General features: G+C 52.2%; 8 protein-coding genes across 8 annotated transcripts; 5 read left to right on the top strand and 3 right to left on the bottom strand.

Annotated features, from left to right (window-relative positions):
- Positions 1 to 1,057: 1,057 nt before the first annotated feature.
- BDV17DRAFT_301863 (uncharacterized protein) lies at positions 1,058 to 3,197 on the bottom strand (the record flags this gene model as incomplete). The annotated part of the gene is made up of 6 exons (XM_073764330.1): positions 1,058 to 1,370; positions 1,509 to 2,083; positions 2,145 to 2,268; positions 2,358 to 2,500; positions 2,651 to 2,817; positions 3,113 to 3,197. The coding sequence occupies 6 exons, from the start codon at positions 3,195 to 3,197 to the stop codon at positions 1,058 to 1,060; spliced, it is 1,407 nt and encodes a 468-aa protein (XP_073610191.1).
- A 1,992-nt stretch (positions 3,198 to 5,189) lies between these two features.
- On the top strand, positions 5,190 to 6,541 carry BDV17DRAFT_296427 (putative sulfite oxidase; the record flags this gene model as incomplete). The annotated part of the gene is made up of 4 exons (XM_073763293.1): positions 5,190 to 5,201; positions 5,252 to 5,316; positions 5,401 to 5,848; positions 5,930 to 6,541. 4 exons carry the CDS (start codon positions 5,190 to 5,192, stop codon positions 6,539 to 6,541), a joined length of 1,137 nt encoding a protein of 378 aa, XP_073610192.1.
- A 13-nt stretch (positions 6,542 to 6,554) lies between these two features.
- BDV17DRAFT_277296 (cysteine synthase A) lies at positions 6,555 to 8,038 on the bottom strand. The gene is made up of 2 exons (XM_073759420.1): positions 7,684 to 8,038; positions 6,555 to 7,623 (listed from the first exon to the last, which is right to left on the bottom strand). Exons 1-2 carry the CDS (start codon positions 7,796 to 7,798, stop codon positions 6,626 to 6,628), a joined length of 1,113 nt encoding a protein of 370 aa, XP_073610193.1. The 5' UTR covers positions 7,799 to 8,038; the 3' UTR covers positions 6,555 to 6,625.
- Positions 8,039 to 8,086: 48 nt separating this feature from the next.
- BDV17DRAFT_277298 (condensin subunit YCG1) lies at positions 8,087 to 11,968 on the top strand. The gene is made up of 2 exons (XM_073759421.1): positions 8,087 to 10,444; positions 10,495 to 11,968. Exons 1-2 carry the CDS (start codon positions 8,372 to 8,374, stop codon positions 11,776 to 11,778), a joined length of 3,357 nt encoding a protein of 1,118 aa, XP_073610194.1. The 5' UTR covers positions 8,087 to 8,371; the 3' UTR covers positions 11,779 to 11,968.
- Positions 11,969 to 13,161: 1,193 nt separating this feature from the next.
- BDV17DRAFT_285466 (putative RNA binding protein (Arp)) lies at positions 13,162 to 15,315 on the top strand (the record flags this gene model as incomplete). Its single annotated transcript, XM_073760717.1, has 4 exons — positions 13,162 to 13,317; positions 13,463 to 13,520; positions 13,642 to 14,348; positions 14,407 to 15,315. The coding sequence occupies 4 exons, from the start codon at positions 13,162 to 13,164 to the stop codon at positions 15,313 to 15,315; spliced, it is 1,830 nt and encodes a 609-aa protein (XP_073610195.1).
- Positions 15,316 to 16,393: 1,078 nt separating this feature from the next.
- On the top strand, positions 16,394 to 17,842 carry pre6 (proteasome core particle subunit alpha 4). Its single transcript, XM_073759422.1, has 4 exons — positions 16,394 to 16,691; positions 16,811 to 16,870; positions 16,944 to 17,331; positions 17,389 to 17,842. The coding sequence occupies exons 1-4, from the start codon at positions 16,664 to 16,666 to the stop codon at positions 17,720 to 17,722; spliced, it is 810 nt and encodes a 269-aa protein (XP_073610196.1). The 5' UTR covers positions 16,394 to 16,663; the 3' UTR covers positions 17,723 to 17,842.
- BDV17DRAFT_277310 (CHY zinc finger protein) lies at positions 17,827 to 18,863 on the bottom strand. The gene is made up of 5 exons (XM_073759423.1): positions 18,637 to 18,863; positions 18,539 to 18,582; positions 18,361 to 18,434; positions 18,229 to 18,290; positions 17,827 to 18,167 (listed from the first exon to the last, which is right to left on the bottom strand). The coding sequence occupies exons 1-5, from the start codon at positions 18,639 to 18,641 to the stop codon at positions 17,984 to 17,986; spliced, it is 369 nt and encodes a 122-aa protein (XP_073610197.1). The 5' UTR covers positions 18,642 to 18,863; the 3' UTR covers positions 17,827 to 17,983.
- Positions 18,864 to 23,439, top strand: BDV17DRAFT_277314 (putative inositol polyphosphate phosphatase). The gene is made up of 6 exons (XM_073759424.1): positions 18,864 to 19,332; positions 19,389 to 21,777; positions 21,832 to 22,041; positions 22,096 to 22,355; positions 22,402 to 23,069; positions 23,126 to 23,439. Exons 1-6 carry the CDS (start codon positions 19,285 to 19,287, stop codon positions 23,193 to 23,195), a joined length of 3,645 nt encoding a protein of 1,214 aa, XP_073610198.1. The 5' UTR covers positions 18,864 to 19,284; the 3' UTR covers positions 23,196 to 23,439.
- The last annotated feature ends 270 nt before the right edge of the window (positions 23,440 to 23,709 follow it).

Genomic DNA, 23,709 nt, shown 5'->3' on the forward strand with positions numbered 1-23,709 from the left:
CCCTTCTGCATTGCCGCGGGAAGAGAAAGATGAACTGCGCAACTCGCTCCTCCAATCTATTCTGCGTCTGGGGTTTGAATCTGGAGTCTCCCACATCGAGGCGCGAGCCCGCCATTCCACCCACGAGTACCGATAGACACAGAATGTCGAAGGCCAAACAATAGATCTACGCCCGGGAATAAAGCCAGCTCCTTTTGACGCGAGTATCTTCTTGATCAAAATCAATGCCCGGGCCCCGGGGTACCTAGACACATGTGCAAGCGCATTCACCAATGGGGTAGACCTTTTCGCTCTCCAGGTCACCATCGCGCTTGGAGAAGAATATCAAGATCGCGTTCTGTCCCTCTCACAGCCGTTCCAGTCGCCGTCCCAGGTAATCGTCGCAGCCTTCCAAGCGCAGCGGTCCGGAACCATCGTATCTGATGACCCCTGGGCGGATCTACGGGAGAGCCGATGCTTTTCATTCAATAGCAAGATCACATTTATGGTCGTCGCGAGTTCCCTACGATACTGCTGTGGGATATTCGGATTGCTTGGTTGGACAAGTCACTGCTGTTATTGAGGAGGTTATTGGAACTAGAGAGGGTAGTGTTCAATAAGGAGTTGGAAAGCCTGACGTGAGGGAGGGACTGATGTAAGTTTCAGCCTTTATTTGGCATAGAGATATAAAGACAGAATGTTAGAGTAAATAGCGAACGCTTAGTAGTTTTCTATCTTGATAGAGATTGAGAAGGAGTCTTCCGTTCAGGTAATGGCATGCCCACCCACAATTCGTTGTATATATGTTTGAAATATGACCGAGATATCCAGGGCTGGAATGTGCCTTTACGCTGTCCAAACATAAACATCTTCTTCAATGTCAGCGGACTCAATCAATGCCGGCCAGCACTTATCGAATAGGTTAGTCAAAGTATCCATTAAACTTCTGTATAAATGACGTCTTGTCTATTCTGGAACATGGAAGACAGCCATCGAGAGCGGGTTAGTTGGGAGTGGAATACATCATTGGAAGGTTTCGAGCTCTAGTGGCCAAATGCACGTTATATATGTATAATGTCTAGAGATGTAAAGAAATCCCGCCATTGACGCTCTTGATGACCTCCGCCGCAGCGCGCTCTCCGCTACGGATAGCGCCCTCTATATACCCCTTCCACTCGCCCGCAGTCTCCATGCCCGCAAAGTGCAGGTTCCTAGAACTCTCGGTTACGGCATCGGGGCAAAGCGTATCCAGAACATCAGGGGAAAGGGCTGTGCAAGGACAGCCCCAGCCAGCCCACTCATCATTTACCCACTCATACGTGGTCATCTGCACGAACTGACTTTCAATATCTGAGGTATTGAAGAGCTTTCCTAGTTGTTGCAGCGCAAATCTTGCTCTCGGTCTTTGGTGGATAGCGCTGCCCAAGTCCGGCCGGGACGCCCTCGCATAAAATATGTCAGAATATATTTGCGATCTTCGAAGCTGCTAGTGTCCCAGTCCAGTGAGGGATTGCGCGAGCCCGCAGAACCCTTTCTCAACCCAGAAGGGCGACCGGAATTCCATCATCGCCTTGGTGGAGTCAATCCACGCTTGCATTGCAGGAGGGAGTTTGGGATAGAAGGTGATGGTCTTCATGGCCAGACTAGGTACCGTGATTATGGCCTTGCGGGCGGCATATACGGCGCCTCCAGCCTGGACTTTGACCGACTGGCTGGGGCTTTGGATGAGTGGTTCGACAGGGCTGGATAGTCGGATTGTGCCTTCTGGTAGCGACGATGCGAGGCCTAGAGAAAATGCCTGGGTGCCTTGACGAGCCCGCAGATATTGGCCGCTGATCGCATCTGCAATAAAGCCACCGCCGGATTTGCAGTAATCAAGAAAGTATAGGGCTGAGATATCCCTGGGATCCTGGCCAAGCATTGCACGGGTCCAGCCTGTGGCAGTGGCGAGGGCTGCCTCACTGGCTCCGCGAGACCGTAAGTATGCTTCGAATGTCTCGGCATCAAGGCTGGGATCTCTCGGTCTCCATGTGTCGAGTGCATGACAGTGGGCCTCGCACATATCGTGGATCTCTGCGAGATTGGCTTGGGTGGCTTTGTCAAACTTCGCTGTCTGTTAGCACAGGGTATGACCACCAAACAAAGGGAACTCGGCGAGGACTAACATTGGAAAGCTCCCCATAAGCAAAGGGAGAACAGGTGCCATCAAAACCCTGCAAGACAGCATTGCCCTGAGTGTTCTTCTCAATCAAGTCTACGCCATAGTGTTTTGCCAAAGTGTAGACCTTGCTTTAGTTGGTGTCATTGATCCAAGCAGCACCCAGATCAATCACGCCCTTGCAATCCTTAAGTCGTGTGCTCCATGTGCTTCCTCCAACACGGGTCGCGCGCCCTCTAGAACAATGCAGGGCAGACCGACCAGAACGAGATCGTGGGCAGGAGAAAGACCGGAAAGGCCAGCTCCGACAACTATTACGTCAATTGTCCCATTGAGTTTGGAGAGGACTGGAGGAAGCGAAGGCTCTGGCAGGGCAAGCACAGCATAAATCCCAAAAAGCCAAGAGGAAACTGCCAGTTTGGAGACTGGGATCAGGGTAATGGCCGGCCGGTGGCCGCCGAGGAATCACTGGATATGGCGAGCATGCTTTTGATTGCTGGCATCATAATCGACAATAAGGAGGTTGAGCTTGACGATGTGTTTAATGAAAAATCCCGAGGCAATGACGAGCTTGCAGAGGTTGAGGAGAGCCAGATGGATCTGCGACTTGTAGTCAGGCGGCACAACGCCGTTCTTTGTGCTTCCGGGATGGCCAGCGACATGGATCAGTTTGCCTGCGGCTGGAACGTGGCGTCAGCTTCGCCGTCGTCTACTCAGCCCCGTATCTCCTCTCCGCGGCTGACGCAAACCTCGGCGCGAGACTGGGCTACATCTGGGGTGGGTGTGCGTTTGTTGGCGCGCTCTGGGTGTGGTTTTTTATGCCTGAGCTTAAGGGGAGGAGTCTTGAGGATATCGGCGAGCTTTTTGCGGCTGGTCTGCCGGCTTGGAGGTTTAGAGGGTATGAATGCTCGGAATTGAACGCGGGTGATTTTTGCTAGGGTTCAGGCGAAGATTAGTGATGAGGATGGGGAGGACTATGAGGAGGTTGGGGGTCGGGGCGGACGATGTTAGGGTTTGAGTTGCTGTCCGCACGCCCGCTAAAAAGTCGCCGCCATGCCATTACCAGCAGCAACCTGACTCCGCGCTTTAGCTGACAAGAAAACTCGTCTGCAAAATCATCTGCTGGACAGTAGGATTTCCAGGCGCGATTGGCTTCTTCGGCTGGTTGACGAGTTCAAGAAAGGTTGAACAAAGCTGGATCTCCATGCGTAGATGCTTCGCCTGATAAAATGCCCTCAATCCCAGAAGGCATAGAACTCTGAATGTTTAGCAGAAGAAAACACCAGTGCGGTACTGGCGCTGCAGTCAGCTACTGTCTCCTTTTTCCTTTGTTTGGTTCTCGAATGGTTCTAAGTAATTTCAAATCAATCCCGTTCTCAAAGCAGTGCCAGACTACTGGACTGGTGAAGCCTGGATATTGCTCATAACCAACACGAACCTAAGCATCTGACCCTGTGAGGAAGGTGCTGGTTTCATGTGCCCCGGGTTAGGTTTGGGACAAGGCCCAAGTAAGTTTATTGCAGTTTGAGCCTTTGGTGCGCATCCAGGCTGGGAATACGAACTTGTGGTATATCAGCGATGCTACATAGCCTTTCGCGCAATCCTTCAGCCTTACGCTCTTCCCTGGGCACTTCACACCCTCCACTCATGTGCAGAACAGCACACTCATCAGGTATAGTAGACCAAATTATAAGTCCTCCTTGTGGGAAAAGAGAGCACCGGTTTTTTTTTGAGGACGGACTGTCGCTCCACACTCAAACATATATTTCTCAATCCCATCCATCCCGGGTGTCAATCTTTTGTTTCTCTCTGCCCTAGATCTAGCCCATGATAACTTACTTGGTCATTACCCAGCACTCCACCACCCGCACCTCATAGCCGGCATAAGAGGCATCCTAGATGGCGGCGTCCCATTCACCGTACGCCACGACTGGGACTCCAGCAAGCTCTACCACGTCAACGTCCAGCGAGGTGCCGAGAAACGAGCCCATAGGGATGAGCATGGCACTTAAGATACACAGGGGCAGGCGATCAGGCGGTATCGCGATTTGACCAACTATATACATAACGCTGGGGATGTGGCTGCGCAGGAGTGGTTTATGAGTGGGTGTGAGCCTGTTGAGTGGAATTTGAATTATGAGCCTAGAGCTGATTATTGATTTGGTTGATGGTGAGCTGGGGCGGGGTGCTATATGAGAAGGGTTTGGATACGTTTGTCGATTTATTAGGGTAGTTCTGTTCTTCGACTATGCAGCAGTCCCTACTACTATACCTAATAGCATATTTACCAGGACGGCGACTAATTGCGCTTTCTAGACGCGAGAACTACGATATTTTGATCTGATTGCCATACTGACTTCGTATAGTAAGAAATGTCGTTCATGGAGTCCGACCTCCTACAAGTCAGTCCCTGGTCGGTACTACCATAAGATCGCTGGAGACATCCAAGAAACTTCTAAGAGTTTGACAGGGGAGAGTAGCATCAATAGCAACTGAAAGGAAATAATTAGTCAGAACCAAATGGACGAATACTTCACCTGTCGTGCCTCAGTGACCTTTGGCATATTATTCATGAGAAGTCTCCTGTTGTTGCTCAGTTACTTTGAATAGGCCTTTTTCTCCCACGGTTGAATTGAGTCGCCTTGTCAAGCACAACTGCCCTTGTCTGTGAGAAATATATACCGGAGGTATTTGGAAGGTGCTTGTGGCGCACAGAGCATGTAACAGTACTTAGGTGGTGGTGTAGCTCGTAGTTTACACCATCTGGCCTGCATATAGTACGAACGGTTCAAAACCTAACACAGCTAAGGCTTGTTCTGTATTTACCATCTTACTTTCTTGGGTATAATTAAAGCTGGTGACCCTGTGAATGTTTCAATTATGTGTGTTTTGCAACTGTAATATAAATAGCACCTTGTTTCAAGTTTTGAACCGTTCGTACTATATGCAGGCCAGAGGGTGTATGCATTGTCCGAGTCATGACGTCAGGCACCCCAGATATGTTTTAAGCAATGGAAGCAATCAACCAATGTGTCTCACAACCACCGCGAAAATGAGCTGCACAGTAAGTTTGGCAATCGTCAAAGCACCTAGCAACGTGCTTAACATTAATAGAACACAGAATACTCCACCGACAGCCCCCTGAACAGAGAGCCCCCGGTCAAGGAGCTCGTATCGCAGTAAGCTAGTAGCGAGCTTTCCACCTCCCAACCCGCCAAACAGCCAGCATTTAAACGCAAACTCAGAGACTAACAAGAACCCAGATTCCTAACCCCAGGAAAAATATCTTACGACCGAAACCATGGGCCCATCCCACACCTCTCGGCAGACACACACACTGTCAAGATCGACGGGCTCGTGACAACCCCCCTCAGACTAAGTATCCACGACCTCGCAACGCAATTCCCACAACACGAAGTCTTATGCGCGCTCGAATGCGCAGGAAACAGACGACATACAATGCGGACTATGCTCAAGGAAGTCGAGGGGATCGATTGGGGCGATGCAGCGGTTATGAATTGTAAATGGAAGGGTCCGAGACTTGGGGATGTATTGCGCCGCGCGGGGGTACAAGAGGCGCGGCCAGGCTCAGGCTTGCATGTTGCTTTCTCGTCATACCAGGTTGAGTGTCAGGAGGATAAATGGTTTGGGGGGAGTGTGAAGTTGGAGCGGGGGCTTGATGAGGATATGGATGTTATTTTGGCGTTGGAGGTTTGTTCTCCAAAGTCTTCTCCACCACTCATCTACAAATTATCTTGATAAAGCCGGCGATTAACAGGAATAACCTCGTAGATGAACGACTCCCCCCTCGAGCCAAACCACGGGTACCCCGTCCGCGTGGTCCTCCCCGGAATCGCGGGTGCGCGATGGGTCAAATGGCTAGACAGAATCACAGTTCAGGAACAAGAGTCGACGAACTTCTACCAGCGGCGCGATTACAAGGTTCTTCCTGAAGAAGCGGTTGATCGAGATGCGGCGGAGCCATTCTGGGATCGAACGCCTGCGATGTCTGAAGTTTCGATTAATTCGGTTGTTGCGGTGCCAGAGGATAATGAGACGGTTCCGCTAAACAAGTCAGGGAAGCTGGAGGTCAAGGGGTATGCGGTGCCTCAGGGGTCAGATGGGCCTGTGACGAAGGTGCAGGTTGCGGGTGATGGGGGGAAGAACTGGGTGGATGCGCAGATTGGAAACTCGGGGCCTGATGTGCCGAATGGAAATAGAGCGAGAAAGTGGTGCTGGGTTTTGTGGCGGGCGGAAGTTATCGTCGAGAAAGGGACTGGGAAGGAGGTGGTGAGTCGAGCGTTTGATGCCGGAGGAAATGAGCAATCGGAACATACCCAGTGGAATCTAAGAGGTGTTGGGTACAGCGGGTATGGAAGAGCGCGAAACCTGACTATCCAGTGAAGCTAGCCGTTCATATATGATGTAAATAATCAAGCATAGCACATTGATCTCTATTAAGACAGCATTATATATACATGGCCGTGATCATGGGAGGACGACATATTTCTCCAGGTGCTTGGGAATGGCACCCCGCAGACCCTTGCTCTCAAGCCATTTTTGAGAGAAGAGCCTATCGGCATATCGGTAAGCACCGTCGCAAAGCATTGTTACGACTGTGCTACCCTTTCCAAGCTTCTCAGCCACCTCCTTGGCGGCGACGACGTTCAGAGCAGAGCTAGCACCGAGATACAGACCCTCCTCGTCGAGGCAGCGGTAGATCATCTCAATGGACTTCTCATCGCTAATGTTCAATGATCCGTCCAAAGTACCGACATCGGGCTTGAGATTGTCCGTGATTCGGCCCTGACCGATACCCTCTGTGATACTGCTGCCGAAACGCTCAGTCAACTTTCCACCGCTCTGAATGTAACTGTGGAGGACACTGCCGGGAGGGTCGGCAAGGAAGGACTTCACGCGGCCGTTGCTGATCTGCTTGAGGTAGTAGGTTGTTCCGGCAAGGGTACCTCCCGTACCGGTGGAGCAAGTAAACGCATCGATCTTGCCGTCAGTCTGCGCCCAGATCTCGGGACCGGTGGTCTCAACGTGGGCTCGTCGGTTGGCGGTGTTATCAAACTGGTTAGTCCACACGGCATTGTCCAGCGACTCCGCGTGCCTGCGCGCCTGGTGGTTGTAGTTCTGGGGGTTGTCGAAAGCCACCGCGGGAACAGGATAGACCTCCGCACCGAGCAGGCGCAACAGGTCAATCTTGCCCTGCGACTGTGTGTTGGGCATGTAGATCACAAGCTTGTAGCCCTTGGACCTGCACACGTGGGCAAGGCCGATTCCAGTGTTTCCGGCTGTGCCTTCGACGACGGTACCGCCAGGCTTCAGAAGACCCCTCTCCTCCGCATCCTTGACAACGTACAGGGCGGCCCGGTCCTTGACGCTACCTCCGGGGTTCTGGAACTCAGCTTTGCCGAGGATGTTGCATCCTGTCTGTTCAGAAAGGCGCTTCAGGCGAATAAGAGGTGTGTTGCCGATTGCTTTGGGAAGGTGCGTCAGTGCGACAAGTCTTCAAGCTATCCCTAGTGCTCCCCGCTTACCTTCGGTCAGTCCATTCACGACACCTTGAGCGGTCGAGACTCGGACGCCATATGAGTTCTCGGTCGCACTGCGCAAGGCAGTCGTTGCGAAGCGACGGACACTCTGCCTGAACATATTGTCAGTGTTGCCTGAGCTTGAAGAGGACTCAATGCCGTCTCCGAATCTCCAACTGAAAGGGACCGATTTTCGGAATTACTAAGTATATGTCACGTGATCTATGGCGTGATAGCCCCAGATCGAGACTGGGGAGAATGAGCATAAATTCATCATTCTGAGGCGCTACTGGAGATTGTGGCCAGTAGTCTGTATACCTATAAGGATGACATGGCAGATAATATGCCTGCGACATCATCACAATTAGAGAAACAAATATACGTAGATACCTAATCTTACGCCGAGGTCTGAAAGTAAAGGAATACCACGTGCTGCCCTAACCCTTATCAGACTGCCGGTTTGGGGTGTTTGTTTATCCTTTGCCCGTGACTCTCAGCAACAATCATAACAAGCATTGCGACAACCAGACTCACGGCCAAAGACTTTCGGCCATCGACATTTCGCATTCAACGCTGCGGCTCACTGAATACGAGCCGATATACAGATGCAACAGTACTAGGATGATTTTTGACCCAACTCTGGCCATCGACAACTGACCAACGCCTCCTTACCGCCGATTACCCCTCGATCAAGATGCCCAGTCGAGTATCCGCCCGTTCATCATCCACCGCTACGCGCAAAAGCTCTGCGCAGACAACGGCATCAAGCGGACGTGCTGGTTCCGCGACACCTTCATTTGCCATCCCAGAAGAACCCGCTTTACCAGAGGCCGTCCCGAATCTCCGTCGGGATGTTTGCGCGATTTTCGCAGACGCTCAGCGCTCGACCGCTGGCCATCGCAAACTCGTTGTTCGACTAAGAAAAATCCAGGAAGCCTGTTGCGGAATCTCGCAAAAGGCCTCGAAGAAAGACGGCAAGAATACGGAATCGCCCGACGAGAGACCAATTCCAGGAGAAGAGACGATACCCGAGAAGGAATTCAACGTTGAAGTGGGCCGCTGTGTGTTGCGCATTCTAACTATAAAGAAGACAGAACCTGTTGGAGACCGTATCTTGAGATTCCTTGGAAACTTCCTTACTCATGCCTCAGAAAAAGATGCCGAGATCTTTGGTTCTGAGGAGGAAGAAGACGATGATCAGAATGCACACGAGAGACCGACTGCGCACTTGACCACCAACCTTGTTTCTCTTCTAGTGCCTCTTTTGTCAGCCAAGGACAAGATAGTCCGCTTCCGTACCACACAGATCATTGCGCATGTGGTAAACTCTCTCGATACCGTGGACGATGAATTATATCACACTCTACGACAGGGCCTCCTAAAGAGAATTCGAGACAAAGAGGCTTCAGTCAGAGTACAAGCAGTTATGGGCCTCGGTCGCTTAGCCGGGAACGAAGAAGACGATGATGAAAATGACGACACCAATGCCGCTCTCGTGGAAAAGCTCATTGACATAATGCAAAACGACACAGGCGCGGAAGTTCGCCGGACATTGCTTCTCAATCTCCCGTTAATTCCATCCACCCTCCCGTACCTTCTCGAACGCGCCCGTGATCTTGATGCACCAACTCGACGAGCGTTGTACTCTCGCCTGCTCCCAACGCTAGGAGACTTCCGACACTTGTCTCTGTCAATGCGAGAAAAGCTGCTCAGATGGGGATTACGTGATCGTGATGAGAGTGTCAGGAAGGCTACTGGAAAGCTGTTTTACGACCGCTGGGTTGAGGATTGTGCGGGAACTAATGAAGACCCTGCGAGAGTTGGGCAACGTTCGGAACCCAATATTCCAGCTCTTCTGGAACTACTAGAGCGAATCGATATCGTAAATACCGGAGAGGAATCAGGGATAGCACACGAGGCTATGCGCAGCTTCTGGGAAGGCAGACCAGACTATCGAGAAGCAGTTCAATTTGATGACGCCTTCTGGGAGTCACTGACAGCCGAATCCGCCTTCCTCTTACGCTCATTCAACAACTTTTGCCGCGTTGAAAACGAGGAGAAATATGACAGTCTTGCCGATGACAAAATGCCCGTTGTTACGGCGCTCGCTATGTATCTCCATAAGCACATGACCGAGCTCCTACAGCGCAAGAAACTCGCCAAGGATGCTACTGATGTGAACGACGATGAAACGGTGGAAGTTGAATTCATTGTCGAGCAGCTGCTGCATATCGCCATGACTCTGGATTATAGTGACGAGGTTGGCCGAAGAAAGATGTTCACTCTGCTTCGTGAGGCGCTTGCCGTGCCAGAGCTTCCCCAGGAGTCCACAAAGCTCACAGTCGAGACGCTCAGATGTGTCTGTGGGCCTAATGCTGCGGCTGAAAGCGAGTTCTGTAGTATTGTTTTGGAAGCCATTGCGGAAGTTCACGACACAATTATCACGGAAGATAGCTTTGTATCTGCGAAGTCCGAGATCAGTGATGATGCTAGCAGCCGCCACCGATCTGAAACGCCAATGAGTGAGGATGAGAAGCCATTCAACAAGGAAGAGGCGAAAGCGAAGGTTCTCAAGGAGATTGTGGTTAACATGAAGTGTCTGCACATTGCTCTCTGCATGCTCCAGAACGTTGAGGGCAATCTCCAGGCCAACGTAAACTTGGTGACCATGTTGAACAACTTGGTTGTTCCCGCCGTTCGAAGTCACGAGGCTCCAATTAGAGAGCGAGGCCTTGAATGTCTTGGGCTTTGCTGTTTGCTCGACAAGGTGAGTGTTATTTGCTAGAAATTGTACTGCGCCACTGATCATTTTCCCAGACTCTCGCGGAAGAGAACATGACGCTCTTTATCCACTGCTTTAGTAAAGGCCATGAGCCTCTTCAGGTTACCGCCATTCATATCCTTTGCGATATGTTAACTAGTCACCCCTCGCTGCTGGCTCCCGTTCCCCAGGCCGACAAGGAGACTGTCGCACCTCCCGCGTTCCAGAAACCATTGCTCAAGGTCTTTGCTAGAGCGCTCAAACCAAGCTCGCCCGCCAGTGTACAAACAGCTGCCGCCACAGCCCTCTCTAAGCTTATGCTTACTGGAGTGTTCACACCGTCTGCGGCCAACATTCCCCAGGCTATTCAGGAATACAACCAGAACGCCATCGAGACGCTTCTCCAGTCTCTTGTCGTATCCTTCTTCCACCCTCGAACCCGTGATAACCCTGCGCTTAGACAGTCACTGGCCTACTTCTTCCCCGTATACTGCCACTCTCGCCCAGATAATACGCAGCATATGCGCAGAATTGTCGTGCCTGTTATTCGGACTGTCCTGAATTCGGCTGAAGAATACTACTCGCTGGAAGCCGAAGAAGACAGCGATGGCGAGATTGACGAGTCCATTGGTGAGAAAGAATTGAAGACGCTCATGACCGGAGTCATCGGTATGCTTTCGGAGTGGACCGACGAGCGCAGAGTTATCGGATTGGGGGGTGAAAGGCTTCTTGCAGGCGGTACTGCAAGCTCCAATGCTTGCGGATTCATTCATCTAGAATTGATCAAGGACATTCTGGAGCGTGTGCTCGGAATCAGCGCCGGCCCCAATCGTTGCTCTAAGGAAGAGAAGAAACTTCTCTTCGCGCTCATGAGCAAGCTTTACATCTCACCACCAACAGCTCCCTCACGATCAGCCTCACAAACCCTCGAAAACGACGACCCATTCCGCTCCAGCGTCCGAAGCTCTCAGGGTGCTTCTGGTCCGGCCGACATCAGCCCGGAAAACATTGCTCTAACGCATGAGGTCAAGGAGCTGCTTGACCAGACCATTGAAGAGGGCATTGCGGCTGATGCTACAAGCCGAAATGCCCTTGTTAAGGTCAAAAACGTGGTTCTCAAGCTACTTGCTGCCCCCATGCGTCCCGCCAGCGCACGTGGCCGCGAAAGCAGTGTTGAAAGTGATGTCGGGAGTGTCCGGTCCTCCAGAAGTGTTCGGCCGTCCGTTGAGCCTGGATTTTCACGGCGCGGCGTCTCAGTGGAGCCAAGTATTATGGAAGAAGACGAGACTGAGACTAGTCGGATGACAGTGATCAAGGAGGAGGAAGCTATGGAGGAATGATTTTCGGTCTTATAATCTCTGTTGTCTTGTTCGGCGTTGGGAGGGGTTTTCGGCTGTTTAGGGAGATGGGTATTATATATGGACCGGTTTGCAATGTATCTATTCGATTCTTGGCTACGACTGTCGATGAATGTTCTGCTTGCTCGTTAGATGCTCTGTACATGCTTATGAAACTAATGCTCAAGTCCTTCACTCTCATGCGCACCTATTGTAGCCTCGATCTCGGCGGGGTTATTCCAGACCTGACAGCTCCCGAACGGGCTAGCCTCTCCGCCTTAGGCTGCCATTCATGGCGTGGTAGTTTTCCAATGAAATATCCAAGTTGCCGCATTGATGTGAAATGCCCGTAAGGCCATTATTTGCGAACAAATTGGTGTCTGATGCGCGACTTCACGAATCACGAGTCGACGGCGGCGTTAATATGCGGTCTTTCCCGCATGAGGTGGAGACTGGTTCAGTTAGCACTGTGATTCGGAAGTGAGGCATCCGTCTTAATTTCTTACCCCTAAGCCTCCAATTGCCTGCTCGTTATTGAAGCTGGAAATAATCCGGACGGATGCTACCTTAATATGAGTTTGGAAGGCTGCTATGCAAGCTGCGTTCAACTTTTCAAGCCTTGTTGATGTCGTGATCTCTTGGGTCTGGTGGTGATTGAGGCTTATTGGTATTAGTGAGCGTTGAGGCCCGAGGATACACCGGAGTTAGTCTGCTGCCGGCCGGCGTCAACACTGCGAGTACCTTTATAGCTCTGCGTTCTTGCTCTTCAGTGCTGCGCTCGATAATTACAGCTGGAATTCTTGGAATTAATGATTGAGCATTCGCGACCGAAAAGGCAGAGTGAATAATCTCTGCACTAGTGAATTGCGCTCGAACTGTGTGGTCAGTCTCTAACTGGAGCGTCTCGGCACCAGCGTGGATGCTGGATGGAAGCACACTTGTAGAATCCAATGAAGAAACAGCTGGGCTCTCATCGAGACAATTGATGTCGTAGCTATAGTTGCCTTGTTAATCTTATGTTAATCATCAAAGCACCACGTTTGGAGGTTTCCCCTCAGACCCGAGCTTTCTTTTTAATCTCGACGCTCCACCAAAAGTGACCTGGTCCAGCTTGACTGGGCGACTTTCTTTTTCTTCCCCATCCTAATCCTCACTCACCTCGCTCCGATTCCTTTTCCTCTCCCACTCCGTATCCTCTCTCTCCTCTTCTTTTCGCTCTATGCGTTTTGTTTGAGATTCACGCCTTTCTTTTTTCCTTCTGGTCGTGGATCCCGTGTCTTCTGCTCCCACTCGCAGAGGCACGATTTTTCTCCCTCTCTTCTCTTCCCTCCCCCCTCCCCCCTGCTGCTCCTCTGGCATCCGGAGCCAGCGTCGACTCCGTGAGCGATGGCAGCCGTATCAGCTCCCACTCCCAAGCTGGACCGCTACATTGTCGTGCACGTTGCAACCACCTGCGACGAGCATGGCGTCTACGTCACCAAGGACTCTGCAGAGGTGATCGAGTTGGGGTGGATCTTGTTGGATACCAAAACCTGCGAGGAGGTACGCTGCGATTCTTCGTGCATCTAGTTCCTGCCCCTCTTTTTCTGTCTCAATCCTCGCGAGTCTACCGGGTTCCTGCCGACCGACATTCCGCAATGCTCATCTCTGCATGCCGCTGACCGGGAGTTTTTTTTTTGTCTTTTAGCTGCACCGGGAAAGTGTCCTTGTCAAGCCCGTCAACACTCCGATCACGCCGCTTTGCAGTAAGTACACGCCCAAAGCGGCTCTCCGTTCAGTCGCCAAACATGTCTCCTTTTCCTTTTGTCACGCTTCCTTCTCCCTATACATCGGCTTGCTGCTGCAATGGCTGACAGTCATGGAAAGCGAGCCTGACGACGCTGACCTGGGAGCACGTCCGCTCAGCAGGCAGCTTCCGCGATGCTATCAGCCGCTTCGACGCCTTCGCCCAAGAACACCTCGTGTCCAAGAACCTCGAATTCGCCTTTGTGACTCTGGATTCCTGGGATCTTCGTGTTCAGCTGCCCCGTGAGGCCCGAGACAAAGCTGTTGTCCTTCCCGCGTATCTCCAACACTCGCGGACATTCGACCTTCGCACCGAGTACCAGAGATGGCAAACACACCACCCCGAGTCCCTCCCCTTCGGCCCCAGCTCCCTCGCGAATATCTGTGCCGCCCTCGAAGTCGAGCCCGTCCAGTCGTCTGCCCCAATCAAGCATAACCTTCCTTTCCACTTGCAGGCTCTGGCTCCCGCATCTCCTCGCCGAGCTATGGACGAAGCTGTGACTTTGGCCCGCGTGCTTCGTGGATTGATTCGCAAGTCTCAGCCCGCTCATGAGCACCCTGAGATTCTTACTCGGCCAATGGACGCAAGGGCGGATGTTCGTGCGTTCTTGACTGAACGTAGCAAGGTCCTTCACCTGAGCGGCCTGCCTCACGACACTACGCAGTCAGAGCTGGAGAGCTGGTTTACCCAGTTCGGTGGTCGTCCGATTGCGTTCTGGACTCTCCGCACTCCCGACCAGCACAAACCGACTGGTACCGGATTTGCAGTTTTTTCATCCCACGAGGAGGTATGTGCTGGCCTGTTTTTACGCTTTATGGACCTGAGGCTAATGCTTGATTCAATAGGCTGCGGAAAGCCTCTGCATGAATGGACGTGCTCTTAATGAGAAGGCCATTGAAGTGTCTCCATCTTCCAGCCGTGTTCTCGACAGAGCGGCGGAGATCCTCACGCCTTTCCCTCCTTCTAAGAACCGTCCCCGCCCCGGTGACTGGACCTGTCCCTCTTGCGGTTTCTCCAACTTCCAGCGTCGTACGGCTTGCTTCCGATGCTCGTTCCCTGCAATGTCCGCCAACCCCGACCCCATGGGTTACGGGTATGGTTATGGCCCACCTTCGATGATGCCACCTCACGTTGGTGGCCATGGCCACGGGATGGGACACTCTCGTGGCGGCAATGGCGGAGTTGTTCCTTTCCGTGCTGGTGACTGGAAATGTGGCTCAGAGGGATGCGGTTACCACAACTTCGCTAAGAACATCAACTGCTTGCGCTGCGGTGCTCCTAGGTCTGGAGCCGCTGTTGTCGCTGACTCTGCGTTCCCCTCCCCCATGGACCCCCCAGCGCACTTCGGCCACAGCTCCGTGAGCAGCACTCCCGCACCTGGCCCATTTGCTTCTGCTGGTGCTGGTTTTGGCGGCTTCAACCAGCCGTTCGGAGGGCCTCCCACTAACTACGGATTGCCGTCTGGTTTTGGAAGCGCCCCAGGTGGATACCCGCCTATGGGACAGATGACCCCCGGCTACGGGTCTGCAAACACCTCTCACGCCGCTGCATCATTTGCCAACCCTGCAACCCAGGCAGCTTTCACCGGCGCAGACCACGCTTCTTCTACTAGTGCCTCAAACGGAAACTTCTATGGAAACGACGGTTCAAACGACCCCTTCGCCTTTCTTTCCTCGGGCTTGGGCGGCTTGACGGTGTCGGATGATGCTCACGCTCGCCGAAACGGCGCTGGCGCTAACAAGTCGCCTGTGTAAGCCATTAATTCGCTTCGATTGACAGACGGTACTCGTTATCGGAAAACGTCTCGCAGATGTGCTTTTTACCTTGTTTCTTTGTCAATATGGTGATGCGGATATGTGTTGGTACACGTTATTTGATGCGTGTTTGTATACGGGATTTCTGCAGTTCTGGTGCATCAGGTTGGGAGGAGCAGGCAGGTAGCGTGTCATCATTTTGCCCCATTCGATCCCTGTTTTTGTTGTCCGCATTTCTTTGCAATCTGTCTTTCGGTATGTGCTTGATCTTGTGATTTGAAAGCGATGTTCCAAGGTATAGACGATGGTCCCGGCAGGTGGGTGCTGGCGGCTGTCCCTCGATTATCCGGTTTGGCGCGATCATCGCTGTTTGGCTCTCTTCGGTCGACATGAGCTTTACCTGTCCATTTCATGCTTGAGGTCCCTCAGGGCTTGCTTCGTCGACATTCTCAATCCGTCACCGCGCTCGCTCCCTGATGCGGCTGCCTAGCCTACCTCAAGCATGGCATTGCATTCTAGATATTTGGTTTTGTTTTTGCTTTTCCGAACTCATCTCTGCGCTCTTCGGCAACAGGACTTTTTGGAGAATTACGGTATTGATCACGGATGGGATATATGGAACGGACTGTTGGGGGTGTTGGGGTATATTCCTTTGATCCAGCAATGACAGCTTTGGGACATGTGCGGCACACGGATCGGGAATTGTGAGTACAGCAAAGGTTGCTTTGGTTGTTTATAATCTTGTCATCTGCTATTTTTATAATTTCTATCTTGTTGTTATGTGTTGTTTTGCAGGTTTTGCAGAAAAGTCAATGTGCTGTCATGGGTGGCATTGCACATTACCTAGGTACTATTTGAGCGAACATCATGTACAGCATCATCAAGGCAGTTCTGATTCAGAAGTTCAATACCGGAGTCGTCTTCTCTTTCGCTGAGTCCTTCGTCTGGCTGTTTCTAGAGCAGCAAAGGTACTGTCTGTCTAAACCACAAGCTGCTCAAGCATGGAAATTCGGCACGGGACTCCTGGTCTGGGTTTAGAATCAGCTAGAAATATAGAAATACAGTGACAGAATTGTCTATTTCATCGAAGTGATAATGTGAGCCTTGACTTCAGCTGTACAAGAGTAGTGGGCCGGCCAGTTAGCCGCGCGCTTGGCATTTGAGCTCTGAGGCAACCGCGGGACTCGCGTTCACCTCCATCTGTCATCGCCCAAGCTGCTCCGTCATTCCCAGCATCTCACGCCCTCCTCGTCACGAATTGCTCTTTCCACCTGCCCTCCAAGATACCTTGATATTTTCTCTCCTTCACGCACTTCTGTCACGGTTCTAGAGATTCTCACCGCTCATTATGTCCGGATACGACCGAGCTCTTTCAGGTAAGATAGCTCCGCTCCCAGTACCTGCTGTGTTGATGGAAGATTCCAAGTTGACCAATCGTTACAGTTTTCAGGTAGGACATATCGCTCGCTTAGCTTCTGATCCAGCTAGCTAACCGTTTCCAGCCCTGACGGGCACGTCTTCCAGGTCGAATATGCTATGGAAGCTGTCAAGAGAGGTACGTCGGATATGAAAGCTCCCAGCAAGCACCGCACACCGAGCTGAGCCTGATGCGAATCCCCATTTCTTAGGAACCTGCGCCGTCGGAGTAAAAGGCAAGGACGTCGTCGTTCTAGGCTGCGAGAAGCGCTCCGCTCTGAAACTCCAAGATACCCGCATCACACCCTCCAAGATCGCCGTCCTGGACAACCACGCCGTCCTCGCCTTTGCCGGCTTAAACGCCGACGCTCGCATCCTCATTGACAAGGCCCGGTTAGAAGCCCAGTCGCACCGCTTGACCGTCGAAGACCCCGTCTCCATCGAATACATCACCAAATACATTGCCGGTGTGCAGCAGCGGTACACGCAGAGTGGAGGTGTTCGGCCCTTCGGTATCAGTACCTTGGTTGTTGGATTCGATCCGAACGATAAGACGCCGCGGCTATACCAGACTGAGCCATCGGGTATTTATTCTGCTTGGTACGTCATACCATATTCTGGGTTTAGTGGGGGATGTGTCTAATGAGGGATCTGTAGGAAGGCGAATGCCATCGGACGTTCCAGCAAGACCGTGCGCGAGTTCCTCGAGCGCAACCACCAGGATGAGATGGACCGAGAGCAGACTATTCAGCTTACGATCAAGTCGCTGCTGGAGGTGGTGCAGACCGGTGCCAAGAACATCGAAGTTGCCATTATGTCCCCTGGCAAGACGATCGAGATGCTACCGGATGACCAGATCGAGTCCTACGTTAAGAGCATAGAGACCGAGAAGCAGGAGGAGGCAGCGAAGAAGAAGACGGGCCGCACTGGCACCACTACGGCGGCTATCCTAACACGGTCCGGCGGCGGGGAGTCCAGCGAGAACCAGTAGGGTAGAGTTGGAGTGATGTGGTAGGGGCTACTTTAACCAATGCTGATGCTTTAATCTGAACGTTAAATCTGAATATTCCTGTAGAAGGAAATAATGAACCAACGCACTGTAGGATTCAAGGTGTTTATTGGATATCATATCTAATCGCTCCCACTCCCCCGAATAATCTAATCGTTTGGAGGCGCATGATGGTCGTAGTCGTAAATTATCATATAGTAGCGTTCCGCTCCCTCTCTCACATCTAGAGTCTAATTCTCATATCTATCCCAACCGATCCGCAGCATCCTTCGCACTAAAGATCGATTTCTCTTGATCCCCGCGCACCCGATCATCCTTAAGCATCCGCGCGTCCTTCCGCACGTCCTCGCCCTCAACTTGTAACGTCGGCTTCGGAGTCACGGCTTCAAGCACGAAGTGGTTATCGCAGTGTGGGCAGTACTCGTCACTAAGAACGACCTGGTCAGGACTGAATTTGTCTTTAGGCGGGAGGGCGGAAGTAGATGTACCTCTCTTCGAACTCTTCAGCATCCTTCCGAAAACACTTCTTGCATTTCTTGCACGCGAATGTCTGTCCATTGTGTCTAGTCTTAGCCGCATGCCATGTATCGAAGTAAGACGTAAGTGGGCGTGGATAGTACCATATCATTGGATTTCATGAGCGGATGGGATTCTTTCTCCATGTGGCATTCGGCGCAGTCGAACCATTTTCGGCCTGGAGTTGGGTTGGACGTTAGCTTTGCTCTGTTCGTTCTTCCCGCACCTAGCAGGTGTCGTTTCGGGGGCCGCTGAGGGATAGGAGAGAGAAGGTAGGCGCACAGCATGGGGAGCGGATGGCCACTTGGGCGTTGAGGATGTGTTTACTGGTTGAGTTAGTATGAGCTGGGGAGAACGTGAGGGGGGTTGATAGGACTAACCACATGGTTGTGAGGAGGTTGTCGGGGAAGGACAGTGATCCGCGAGACTCGGTCTGGATAGACTGACAGTGACAGTGTTCTTCAGGCGGAAACTAAAACTAAAAATAAAGTAACCACAAGACCATCCACGCGAGCCTCTCTCGCCTCAATAGTCGCCGATAGTCAGACCTTCGTCCAGGCTCTTTCGAACAATATTTGATAGTCTGTTCCTGACGCTGTTCTACCGTTCTCCTCCAGTTCGTCGTTGTTGATTTGACTTCCCCACTCCGCTTCCTGCCACTTCTTTGATTCCCCTCCACATCCACATTGGCATACGTACTCCGGCTCTCTAGCTAAGCCTCGTTTCACCGTGTCTTTGAGCTTTCGGCGCTTCTGCTCGGCTTTTCATCTTTCCCCTATTCTCTATTCCTCTTGACCGTAACGTCGCTTTCTCTTTCTTCGATTCTTTTGCGCTGCCGTTCTCCTTCACACCTTGGCAAAAAAACAACCCGTGCTTACTACCTACCCCAGACCGACCATCAACTTCCTGCGCGCTCGGCTTCTCTCTTGATTGGACATTGGTGCACATCTGGCGGAATACTGCAGTCACCGTGATCGAGGGGCCTATGATACAGCTTCCCGACCGACCTTCGTGTCTGTTCTGTCGTCATGGAGGGAAACGACAAGGGCAAAGACGCTACGGATAGCGCCCCCATTGTACGTCATCCACAGCAATATACGAGATAAGACTAACCACCACCGATCCCATCTAGAGACCCGTCTCTTCACTACTATCCCACTTCGAGGGCCTTTCCCATCGTCGTTCCCCGTCCGTCGTCCCCAATGGATCTCGCGATTCCCCCTTCCTCAAGGCGCCGGAGCTACGCGATGACGTCCGCTCATCCACAAGAGCTTCTCTCGACCTCCCTCGTCCTTCACCTTGGGACTCGGTGAATGATACATCGAATAGCCAGCGCACTGATTACACGAATGGTGTTTCTCGACGGAATGGCGGATCGCCGGGGTTATCTTCGCCCGGAAGGCGACAGAACCGGCCTATGTCGATGGTTTTCCACTCGTCACCACAGCTGACGCCTACCTTGACTGTGGACTCTCCTCGCTCTCCGCCACGTGAGACTGGTTCCCAGGCGGATTATATGGATGGTGCTCGCTTCGTCCCCAGTCCGCCGAATGCTTCGCGGGAATCGCTGCACCTCGCGTCTGGGAGGCCGTCGTCTAGCCGCCCGACCACGCCCAACCATGCGCCGCCTACCCATACAGAGCGTAAACCGCCGCTCTCTACGTCTCCGAGACTGTCTTCCTCGAAAGAACCGAACGGCGCCAGTCCCAGTCCTACATTGCCTCCTCTCAACCGAGCAACGAAGCCGAAGGTCCCCGCGAAGCCAGCAACTCTAGCCTTCCATGATTCGAACACCTCGCTTGCTACGCAGGCACAGCAGGCGGCTGCCGAAGAACGTGTGTCGCCCTTTAGTACTCCGCCGAGTAGCCCGGAGAAGCCCCCGCCTGGTCGACCGACCTCTGCGAAGCCAACACAACCTCCACTGCCTACTCGGCAGTCTCCTCCATTAACTACTCACGAAATTCCGGCTCGCAGATCGATGGATAGATCACCTGCTCCTCCTCGTCCCCCTCGACCATCCCCGCCCTTATCCGCTGCCGAAACACCACCGCGGAGGTCTATGGACAGATCGCCTGCGCCTCCTTCGCCATCTAGACGAAACCCCCGGGCATTGTCAGCTTCGCGGCGCTCGCCGGTTCCTGAACCTTCACGAACAACAAAACCTTTGGCGGTACATATTCCCAGAGGGCCTTCCGTACAGCCTTCGAACTTGGCGGGTGCGCCACCTCGTGCGCAGGCGCAACTACAGGAGAGGAGCGACAGCCCTCATAGCCGACCGGGTCTGCCGCCACGACACGCCGATGTAGCCCAGAGGAGCGCCAGGTCTCCTTCGAGGCAAACACACACTCTCGAAAGCCCTGCGATTCATAGACCTATTCCAAGAACCGACTCAATGCCGACACCCAAGATCCAACGTCAGCCGTCATTTTCTAGAGAAACAAAGCTAGCTCCCCCGCCCCCTGCCGCCCGGCCTACTCCAGCCGAAGAACAGCAGGTTTCCGACGAGCCTCCCGCGCGGACCGATTATCCAGATGCTTCGAACACGAATCGCCGTCCGCCATTATTAAGACAGGGTCCGAGGGAGATCCACACTCGCTACGATACCCGGCTGATGGATGTTTGTGGGAAGCATGTCTGTACGACTGGCTATATCACACGCGTTTGGGATCTTACGACTGGCGAGCAGATGATGAGTTTAAGCCACGGAGAGACTGTCAAAAGTTTATCGTTGGCATTCAAGCCGGGGACAGACCTTGAAGACGAGGGCCAACGGGTCTGGGTAGGAACGAATTCTGGAGAATTGCACGAAATTGATATCTTAACAGGGTCGATAGTGGCTTCACGGGCTTACCCCTCACGACGGGAGGTGATCAAGATCTTGCGGCATAAAAAGGAAATGTGGACGCTCGATGATGAAGGCAGGCTACTAGTATGGCCGCCAGATGAATCTGGGGTTCCAGATTTGCATTACAGCTACCATAGCCCTCACGACAGGGTTATGAAGGGACATACATTCTCTATGGTGGTTGGGGATACTCTGTGGCTGGCCACGGGCAAAGAGATACACGTGTATCGGCCGACTGCACAAGACGATTCCTCATTCAGGGTCCTGAGGAAGCCGCTGGGTTCACATCATACGAGCGAAGTTACCTCTGGCGCTTACACTAGCAAGGGTGGTGGTCGGGTTTATCTTGGTCATGCTGACGGCAAAGTCACAGTCTACTCGGCGAACAATTACGCCTGTCTCAACGTGGTGAATGTCAGTGTATACAAGATCAATTGCCTCGGCATCGTGGGTGACAACCTCTGGGCCGCCTACAAGACCGGTATGATTTATGTGTACGATACAAGCACCAACCCATGGACGGTATTGAAGGACTGGTGCGCGCATGACAGCCCTGTCTGCGGATTTCTTCTCGATACAAGCAGTGTGTGGAAATTGAATCGACTACAAGTGACTTCCCTCGGAACGGACAATTGCATTCGTCTTTGGGATGGAATGCTTGAGGACGATTGGCTAGGTGGGTTTCATATCTCTAAGGTGCCTTGATGGTCACGAGCTAACAATGGTCTAGAGATTCAAATGCAGAAGAGGGATGTGGAGTTCTGTAGCTTCCGGGAAATTAGCACAGTGATAATGACCTGGAATGCGGGCGCTTCTACCCCAGGTAGCGTACGCACGTCTACGTTCATCCAAGACGCAATCCGTCCGGATAATCCGCCCGAAATTCTAGTCTTTGGCTTCCAGGAACTAGTCGATCTCGAGAACAAGAAAATAACAGCCAGTACGTTTTTGATCCATAAGCAACACTTAAAGGTCGGCTACTAATAAGTTACAGAGAGCCTGCTGCTCGGAAGCAAAAAGAAGGAAAGTGGCGAGAAAGAGCATATGAGCCGTCAGTACCGAGTGTGGATGGAGCATTTGACGCGCTGTATCAACGACTGCATGCCACTTGAGGAGTCTTATGTGCTCTTGCATAGTGCGAACCTGATAGGTCTCTTTACGTGCATATTCGTCAAGCATAAGGAGCGGGCCAAGATCAAAGACGTTAGTGCCGCCGAGGTGAAACGCGGTATGGGAGGATTGCACGGGAATAAGGTATGCTTCTTTGATTGAGCGGGCGGAATGCAGTCTAATTGTCTAGGGTGCTCTTGTTTTCCGCTTCGTTCTCGACGACAGTTCGCTTTGCTTCGTGAACTGTCACCTTGCAGCTGGGCAAACGCAGACCACGAACCGCAACAACGACATAGCCGCCATTCTCGAAACCGAATCTCTACCTGTCGAGACTAGCTTAACATCACGGTTGGACCATTTTGTAAGCGGTGGCGATGGGTCAATGATCATGGACCACGAGATTTGCATCCTGAATGGAGACCTCAACTACCGCATCGACTCGGTGCCGCGGAACGTGATCATCGAGGACATTCGAAACAACAATCTCACGAAACTACTAGACCGGGACCAGCTTCTCGCATCACGGCGTAAAAACCCGGGGTTCCGGCTGAGGGCGTTTCAAGAGGCACCGATTACGTTCGCCCCGACATACAAGTACGATGTGGGCACGGATGAATACGACTCGAGTGACAAGAAGCGATCTCCAGCTTGGTGTGACCGAGTCCTGTACAGGGGACTGGGCCGTGTCAAGCAGTTAGAATACCGGCGACATGAAGTCAGAGCCTCGGATCACCGGCCAGTAAGCGCGACATTTAAGCTCCGAATCAAGACGGTGAATCCGGAGAAGCGGGAAGCACTATGGGAAGCCTGCCAGAAGGATTTCCAGGCTGAGAAGCGGAGGCTTGCTTCTGAGGCTAGGTGAGTCTTCATCACTTATAGCTATAGCTCGCAGTTCAATCACTAATCCCTCATAGTATCGAGTACCTCATCAGCATCCTCGGAACGGACCCTAAGCAAGCCCGAGCCCTTATCCTGGGGAGCTAAACTTGTTTACTCATTGCTTTTATTACTGCTTCTGTTAGTAGAGTTTGGGATTTCGGTTGCTTGGTTGGAGGCATGAGAGCTGCTAGTATCAGTCCCGCTATTGCGCTGCACAGTGACCTGTACGACTAATGACTCACGATAGACATGTATCATGATAGAGCTGCCTGGTGTGTGGCAGGTATAATCAAATCAAATTATATAATTTTCTGTACAGACATCAGATAGCTTGAGTCTGTAATTACGAAGGATCGCCTCCAGTGTTCAGAGAGTTTGGGTGACCACTTTCCTATCTCGGAAATCATAGATCATCGGGCCATGATCCATCAACCATCCATGCTCTTTATACTGAACTTCTTACAGCTCGCACCCATCTTTCTTACATCTATCAATTGTTATCTTTCCAAATCATCCCGCAACCAAGTTCAACCCCCCATCTATTCCCCAAACCCGCACTATGTCTTCAATCCAAGACTACACCGATGAAGTCCGAGCCAGACGACGCCACCAAAAAGAA

Source organism: Aspergillus undulatus (assembly GCF_047715775.1).
Source record: "Aspergillus undulatus strain CBS 261.88 unplaced genomic scaffold BDV17scaffold_93, whole genome shotgun sequence".
Taxonomy (NCBI): Eukaryota; Fungi; Ascomycota; class Eurotiomycetes; order Eurotiales; family Aspergillaceae; genus Aspergillus; species Aspergillus undulatus.